Source organism: Ipomoea nil, unplaced genomic scaffold (genome assembly GCF_001879475.1).
Source record: "Ipomoea nil cultivar Tokyo-kokei standard unplaced genomic scaffold, Asagao_1.1 scaffold0728, whole genome shotgun sequence".
NCBI lineage: Eukaryota > Viridiplantae > Streptophyta > Magnoliopsida > Solanales > Convolvulaceae > Ipomoea > Ipomoea nil.
In genome coordinates this window covers 44,400-51,949 of record NW_017617156.1, presented here as the reverse complement: position 1 = coordinate 51,949, position 7,550 = coordinate 44,400, and the positions used below count along the sequence as shown (strand labels likewise).

Below are 7,550 nucleotides of genomic sequence, written 5' to 3'. Positions count from 1 at the left end.
TGGTGTGTAACCTGTGTTATATATGGTAAAGAATAAGGATTCTCTCCGCGGAAGCAGCTGCGCGTCGGAAAGAAGTCGCCGGCATTCAGAGTGAAAGCAGTATCGGTGCCCGATTCCGACGTCGAAAACCCGGCGCCGGAGATTAAAGAGGCTATTAAACCCGTTTATACCCCCACCCCTTCCAATCGCCCTCTTCGAACTCCTCACAGCGGGTAATTTTATACAATCTATGCTCATTTCCATAAATAAACTCGAGACGTCCACGGGTCACCTACTTTGTTTTCCATTTTCAGCTTTCCATTTCTTTAATTTTTTATTTCTCTATAAATGTTGCTTTAATGGATTAAAGTTTCTATTTCTCCAAATTGGGAGAATTAGTTAAATTTTGGATTCTCCAAATTCTAGAAAAAATGATTCATTTCTCCTGTTATCTTACTCTATATTTTTCATATTATACTACTCCGTAATTACTTAGTTAGCATTAGTAGTAGACAGGCTGAGGTCTTTCGTAGTGGGATTGGAAGTAGCTTGTTTTAGTGTGAATTTTGTCGGATAAATTTTTTAAAAAGAAGTAATTTTGACTAGCCTTTCTATTGTTCTAATTAAAGTTATGCCTTTGTGTTAATTATAAATTTTTTTTAGCTCTAGGTCATTGTTCATTGTGGGTTTAAAATTGTGGAGATAAAAAGAGTGCGCTAAGATGTCTTAAAGTTTACTATTCTTGTAATTCTAATAGTGTATCAACAAACTGAAATGTAGCCTTTGGTTCTCATCCATGTCAACTTGGTTGGCAAGAAAAATATGTGAATTCCTACTTTGGAACAAGATAAATGATAAGATGTTAGGATTAAGCTGCATCCATTGGAGCAGTTTTCTATATTGGAAGTTTATAGTGTCAATGTTTAGCTCTTTTATGTAGAGTGCAAAATAGCTTCATAATTGATTGAATAGTGGTAATGTTCCCCTTTTGGGATTTTCTTTTTCTCATGTTTGCTATTTGTCGGTTCACTCAGATATCATTTGATGGGACTCGTAGAAATTTTTTCGAGGGATGGTTCTTTAAGGTTTCAATTCCAAAATGTAGACAGAGTTTCTGTTATATGTATTCTGTTGAGAATCCTGCATTCACTAAGCCATTGAGTGGAATAGAGGAGGTGCAGTACGGGCGTCATTTTACAGGAGTTGGAGCTGAAATTCTTGGTGTGGATGACAAGTATATTTGCCAATATACTCCAGAGTCTAAGAACTTTTGGGGTGGTATGTTCTTCTTTTGCTTTTTAACGGACTAGTTCTCTGTGATGCTGCTAGTGGTCAAGTAGTCATTTGAAAATTTTAATAAGGGATTCTACAGGAATTCAATAGCCGTGTTTTGGAGGGTTTTCAAGTGACACCGCTTTGGCATCAAGGATTTATTCATGATGATGGAAGGTATTCCCATTTTTCCTTACAAAGTTACAGTTTAGAGTTTCTCCTCATAAATTGTGACAGATGTAGGGATTAGCAATGTTACTTTTCCAGGCTATCATAAATTCTCTATAATTTTAGACTTAAAGGAGGTAATTTTATCTTATTAGAGGGGTCCATTTTATTTAATGAGTATGAACAGGATTATATTTTCTTATACTGCATAATAATACTGTTTAAAGTGCGGGCAAATGCCCCCACCCTGAAGCATATATCTGCCAATGAGTTCTAGCCTATCTCTACTGCATATTATCCCGGTGATGTTGAGATTCTTGTTTCATATTTTCTTCTTTCCCTACTTGGGTCTTCATTTCTGTGCAGCCATGCATTTATTACTTTGTGCCTTTTTTATATTTATAAGAGAAAATTTCAATTTTGGTCATATGACTATAGGGACTTTGTTAATTTCAGCACCTGACTTTTAAAAGTGTCAATTTAGTACCTTGACTATGCAACTTTTATCAATTTTGGTCACTCCGGTCAAATTGCCGGCCAAATTTCGTCGGAAAATTTTAACAGTTAAAATAATGAGGATATTTTAGTCAATTCACATCTCTTCCTTCTTCTTTGGCGAATTCATTTTTTCCGAAGAATCCGTCGCAGCAGCACACCTTCCAAAGCATACTGAAACTCATTCGTCCAAGCCGTCGCCGGCGATTTATTATGGTTCAAATGGCCAAAATTCCAGTTGAAAACATCTAACCGTTTGTGTAAGGGGAGCTTGAGATATCGGCGGACCTAGAAATCTCCGAACTGCACTTCTCTTTGTGCTCGTCCAACGCACCTCTTGCCAAAATTCGGGTTGAAAGCTTTTTCGGCCAAAAAAAGGCTTGCTCGAAGAAGAAAGCGAAATGCTAAAACTGTTGTTGGTGCCTATTTATTCTAAAACTTCTCTATATCAACATTATGCTAAAATTGATTTTGAATAAATACTTCTCTTTTTGGATAATGTTGAATAAATACTTCTCTTTTTGGATAATGTTGAAAGCATCGCAGCGCACCTCATCCTTGGATTCGCCAGAAAAGGTGAATTCGCCAGAGAAGAAGGAAAGAGATGTGAAATGACTAAAATACCCTCATTATTTTTACTGTTAAAATTTTCCGGCGAAATTTAGCTGGCAATTTGACCGGAGTGACCAAAGTTGATAAAAATTGCATAGTCAAGCTACTAAATTGACACTTTTGAAAGTCAGATGCTGAAATTAACAAAGCCTCTATAGTCATATGACCAAAATTGAAATTTTCTCTATTTATAATAATGATAACAACTATTATACTTAGTATTATTTTTTTGCGAAGAAGATGTTATTGATAAATTTGCATCTGTTAATGGGTATAAAACTATAGCTTCACCTTCTGCCTTAAATTTCCATCAGTTTTCTATGCTGATCAAAGACTTAACTTTTTGGTGCTTTCTTTCATAAAAGAGTTACTTTGTAACGCCACAGGTGTTTCAGTTTGCATTTACACATATCTGGTCTCTTTTAACAAGAACCAGTGTTAATTTTGTAAACTGCTCTTTGTGTGCATGTGGAGAAGATGGTTATTTTGGAGTTCCATTGAAATTGTTTGATAAATGATATTCTGATTGTTTGACATGACTTAGCTTGACAGGACGGATTATGCAAAAACTGCTCGCTGGGAGTATAGCACTCGCCTCATTTATGGATGGGGCAATGTGGGCTCAAAGCAAAAGTCCACGGCTGGCTGGCTGGCTGCATTCCCTGTATTTGAACCTCATTGGCAAATATGCATGGCAGCTGGACTTTCAACAGGTATTAGCATGTTCCCTCTCTAATTAACAAGTTTGAGGGCCTATTTAACCCTTATCTGTTTATTTATTTATTTTGTACATTCTATTATACAATTATATACATTCTATTATCAATTATGTACATTTTCGAAACATGAGATTTTTTTTAAGAAGTTAACAGCCGACACAGAAAGCGAAATTTCCAACAAAAAAGTACAAAACGACGTCGTTTTGCACCAGGGCGCACAATGCAATGTGCGCCCTGGTGCACAATATAAATTTCCAAACTCTACCAAACAGGCCTATAGTTTTTCGTTTCAATCAGTGTTTCTTTAAAAAATTGTTCCAATTTTGGGCCCAGTCCAAATCCCAAACTCGGCCCGATTGAACCAAATACGGAGTATAACTTTGATCTTTCTCTCTCTCTCTCTCTCATTTCTACTTCTACCCTAGTTCTCTGCAACTGGAAAGCTGTCACCAGTTAAAGCTGTAAGTATTTCCATTCGTATCTTGATTCAAGAACTAGAAGAAATTGAGGAGTTTCAGATATCTTTTGTTTTTGAACTAATTCTTTTGCGCTTTTCATCTTGAATTCTCAGTAACTCTAAACTCTAATGGCGTGTAATTTGAAAGACAAGCATTCCCTGACCAATCGGAGGCCCCTTCCGGGAAGACCTAGTCCCGATCATAGCAGCAATCCTAATGGAAATGCCGCGGAAAGAAGTGCAGTTCCCAATTCAGGTTCAGAATCTGGTGATTTGGCCCAGAACCCGAACCCTAAACTAAGTGGCTTCTTTACTGACGAGCAATTGGAAGAAATGTTGTTGCGTAAATTGGAGTTTGCGTGTAAAAAGGTGATCTCTAAACTTGTTTCTCTAGGGCACGATGAGAATGTGGCTTTGAAGGCTGTGCTTAGCAATGGGTATTGGCATGGGGAGAAGGATGCGTTTGGAAATATATTTCAAAATTCTTTATCGTATTTCGAAGATGGGAATAGTGTGCGTTCTGAGAATCCTGAACATAATTTCTCTGATTTAACGCAGTTGAAGAAATGCACCGTAGCAGGGATGGTGTGTTTGTTGCAACAGGTTAAGCCTCATTTGAGCAAAGGAGATGCAATGTTGTGTTTACTGTTGAGTGAGCTTCATGTTGAGCGTGCTAGTGCTATAGAAATTCCCAATGGGATTGGTGATAGTAGTAGTAATGTAGAGGGCGTTGTGAATGCTATGTTTAGTTTCCTTGATGGCTGTAGATTTGAGAATGGTAGGCCTAATGAGGGTCCTATGCATATCATAAATTCTTTGGAGAATGAGATTGCGTATCCAAAGAAGTATAATCTTAATCCTGAGGTGAAGTTTTTGTTGAAAAGGAATGTGGGAGTCTGTTCTGCTGGACTTAGAGAGAATACAAAACATTTAGAGAATCAGTCGCAGGCTTCCTTAGGCTCTTTGAAGATTGGAGATTCTTCGGGATTAACTGAAACAGGGGGTAACGAATCCCCAAATATTGTGAATGATGATGATGCTATTATCTCAGTTGTAAGTAAGTTTCGTGATTTGCATATTCAGAGCTCAGGGACTGCGTGTATCCAGATTGATCAGAAAGACGAGGCAATGTTAAGTTTGGAACATCAAATAAAGGATCTTGAGAGGCAAGTAAAGGAGCGTAAGCAATGGGCATACGAAAAGGCAAAACAAGCTGCGATGAAGTTGTTCAATGACATTTCAGAACTTGAGATGCTGAGGAAGGAAAGGGATGAGATTCAGCTGCTAAAGAAGGGGATGCAAGCCATTGAAGATAACTCCATGAAGAAGCTTGGGGAAATGGAGAATGAACTCCGTGAAGAAAGTGTTCAAGTGGACCGTGCAAACTCTGCTGTGGAAAAGCTTGAGAATGAGAATGCAGAGATTAGAGCAGAGATGGAGGCTTCTAGGTTAAGTGCATCAGAATCTCAGAAAACCTGTATGGAGGCCACAAAGAGGGAGAAAAAGTGCCTAAAGAAGCTTTCAGCAATTGAGAAACTGAAATCCAAACTTCAGTATGATATTGCAGCTGAGATACATAAGATTTCCGATTTGCAAAAGCAATTGGCTCAGGCTGAGGCAGGTCAAAAGGAAGCTGAGGTATTTTCTTTATATTATTTCATTACTAATTAAAGATTCTTTGCAATATATCTTTTATGTGTTTCTGAACCATTTAGATAAAAAAAGCACACTATAATCCATGAACAAGGATTACAAAAGCATCACACATGGATGGAGGATAATAGGTCCATAAGTTCACCTTAGTCATATACATTCTTACAGCAAAAGAACAAAACTTTATACTTGTACCTAATTTTTACATTGGAGTATGAACTATGACGTCATCAAAGCATCTTTTGTTCCTTTCATTCACAAGTGCCAGATTTTGTGAAGAAAAATTATTTTTTTATTTTTTCATACAGATATTCTCCTAACTAAAAGAAAATCGTTAGTTGACTTGCCAACATCCATATTTTGCAATCTATTCCAAGGTTCAAAAGTAACATATTGATGTTCTCTTTGCCATACAAGTCCTGCTACCCAAAACTTGTTGCGTTCTCTATGAATTATCCTGTACTAATATTGTGTCATGAAATGTTGTCCACGAGTCTGAAGCAAAAAAAAAAAAAAAAAAAGATCCCAGAGCATCCTTTTCAACCTTTGTTTTTATTTCATACAAACACACAGACAAAGTTTATTTTGATGACATAGGGTATCCCAGACCCTAGGCCGAACTAATCCCCCTGCGTGACAAGTGCCCCCTCCAGCATACACCCGATAAATCTCCCAGGTATGTGTGGCCCCAAGGAATTAAACATGACCTACAAGTTGGTGTTTTCTTACCAGTGAACCAACTCATAGGATTTGGTTTTTATTTTAATATTTCAAGCGTCTTTAAAATGTAAGTATGGTATATATTTCTTGTCAAGGACTCAAGTTATAATCCCTATCGTTGTGGTATTTTTGAGTAATAAATCCTTCAAATAAATTCCCCCACAATGGACGAAAAAATTAGGGACCTGTTCTGTTTGCTTCTAATTAATGCTGATGTTAATTGCCAAACACTGAAATGATTAAGCTTTGGAAATTGCTTGTGAGTTTGTTAAGTACTTTTATCTGCACGATACTGTTCATGGTAACCTTAATCATTGAGTGAGGTTGAATTACCTTGCAGTTTCCTTGTGCTCTTCTTGAGTTGCTTTTAGTATTCTATAATTTCTTATGAGTGATTTTGATATTCCAATGAAACCCGTAACTATTTATTATGTATTCATATATGACAGGTAAAATGGAGGCAAGAACAGAAGGCTAAGGAGCAATCCTTAGCACAAGTGGAAGAAGAACGACGCAAACATGAAGCAGATGTGGCTAATAACAAAAGAATGCTTGGGGCAATGCGCTCGAAGATAGAAATAGAGTTCCAGAGACGCAAGGACGACCTCCATCGACTTGAGCGAGAACTTTCACAGGTTAAAGCAACTGAGCAAAATTCTAGGCAACATCTTCAATCCCATGATTTATCAATGCAAAACTTGAATGGGGTGAAGTCAGAAGGTGATATCATGCGTGAACTAGACGCACTGGAGGATTCTGCTGATGGGGAAACCATTGACCACGATAGGAGATGCATAATTTGCTTGAATCATGAGGTTTCTGTCGTTTTTCTCCCGTGCGCTCATCAAGTTCTCTGTGCAAAATGCAACAATGTCCATGGGAAGAAGGGGAAAGCTACATGTCCCTGCTGCCAGGTTCCAATTCAACAGAGAATTTGCGTGTTCGGCACATCCTCATAGGATTGGAGCCTGACAGAGTGTTTCTATATGGGCCTGAATGAATGGTCATCCTAAAACTAAATGCTGGAAGTCATCAGCTCATTGTAAGTATAAAGTAAAATAAAATAAAGCAGCCAAACGGTCAAGTATTTGCTGCAGAACAATACTTATGCTTACTAAAAGAGCTCATCCCTAAGAAACTAATAATGATGGTTGGTGCTGGTGTTGTTCTTGAAAATGTTACTTTTGATCTTTTAGTTATAGAATTATAGTGGATTTAGATTTTAGACCATCAATATTGGCATTTCTACTTTTGATTTAAAGGTTGACATTTAGGCTGTGTTTGGAAATATTGGTTTTAGGGTTTTTGGACCCAAGGAGGTCCAACACAACCGTAGTTGGTGGATTCACCTTTCATAATAAGGCTACTAAAATAAAAGTATGACTCAATGATTTTTACGTGGAAACCAAAAGGTGAAAACCACGGGCTTTTTTGGACGGTGCTAAGCTTAAATTCACTATTCTGTAGAATTATTT

The 7,550-nt window shown here is 37.4% G+C and overlaps 1 protein-coding gene across 5 annotated transcripts; it reads left to right on the top strand.

The window, feature by feature from the left end:
- LOC109176687 (MND1-interacting protein 1-like) lies at positions 1-7,336 on the top strand. 5 transcript variants are annotated; one of them, XM_019326097.1, is made up of 7 exons: positions 1-212; positions 1,014-1,428; positions 3,071-3,239; positions 3,671-3,706; positions 3,817-5,340; positions 6,525-6,729; positions 6,772-7,336. In XM_019326097.1, exons 5-7 carry the CDS (start codon positions 3,832-3,834, stop codon positions 7,032-7,034), a joined length of 1,977 nt encoding a protein of 658 aa, XP_019181642.1. In that variant the 5' UTR covers positions 1-212; positions 1,014-1,428; positions 3,071-3,239; positions 3,671-3,706; positions 3,817-3,831; the 3' UTR covers positions 7,035-7,336. The 5 variants fall into 5 exon arrangements, with proteins under 5 accessions (XP_019181642.1, XP_019181640.1, XP_019181638.1 ...); XM_019326095.1 differs by having other exon boundaries at positions 1,014-1,257; positions 1,352-1,428; positions 6,525-7,270; XM_019326093.1 differs by having other exon boundaries at positions 6,525-7,336.
- Positions 7,337-7,550: the final 214 nt, after the last annotated feature.

Coding starts and splice junctions, on each gene's coding strand:
- LOC109176687 (XM_019326093.1), top strand. CDS start 3,832: ATGGCGTGTAATTTGAAAGACAAGCATTCCCTGACCAATCGGAGGCCC. Junction 5,341..6,524: donor CAGGTCAAAAGGAAGCTGAG/GTATTTTCTTTA, acceptor CATATATGACAG/GTAAAATGGAGGCAAGAACA.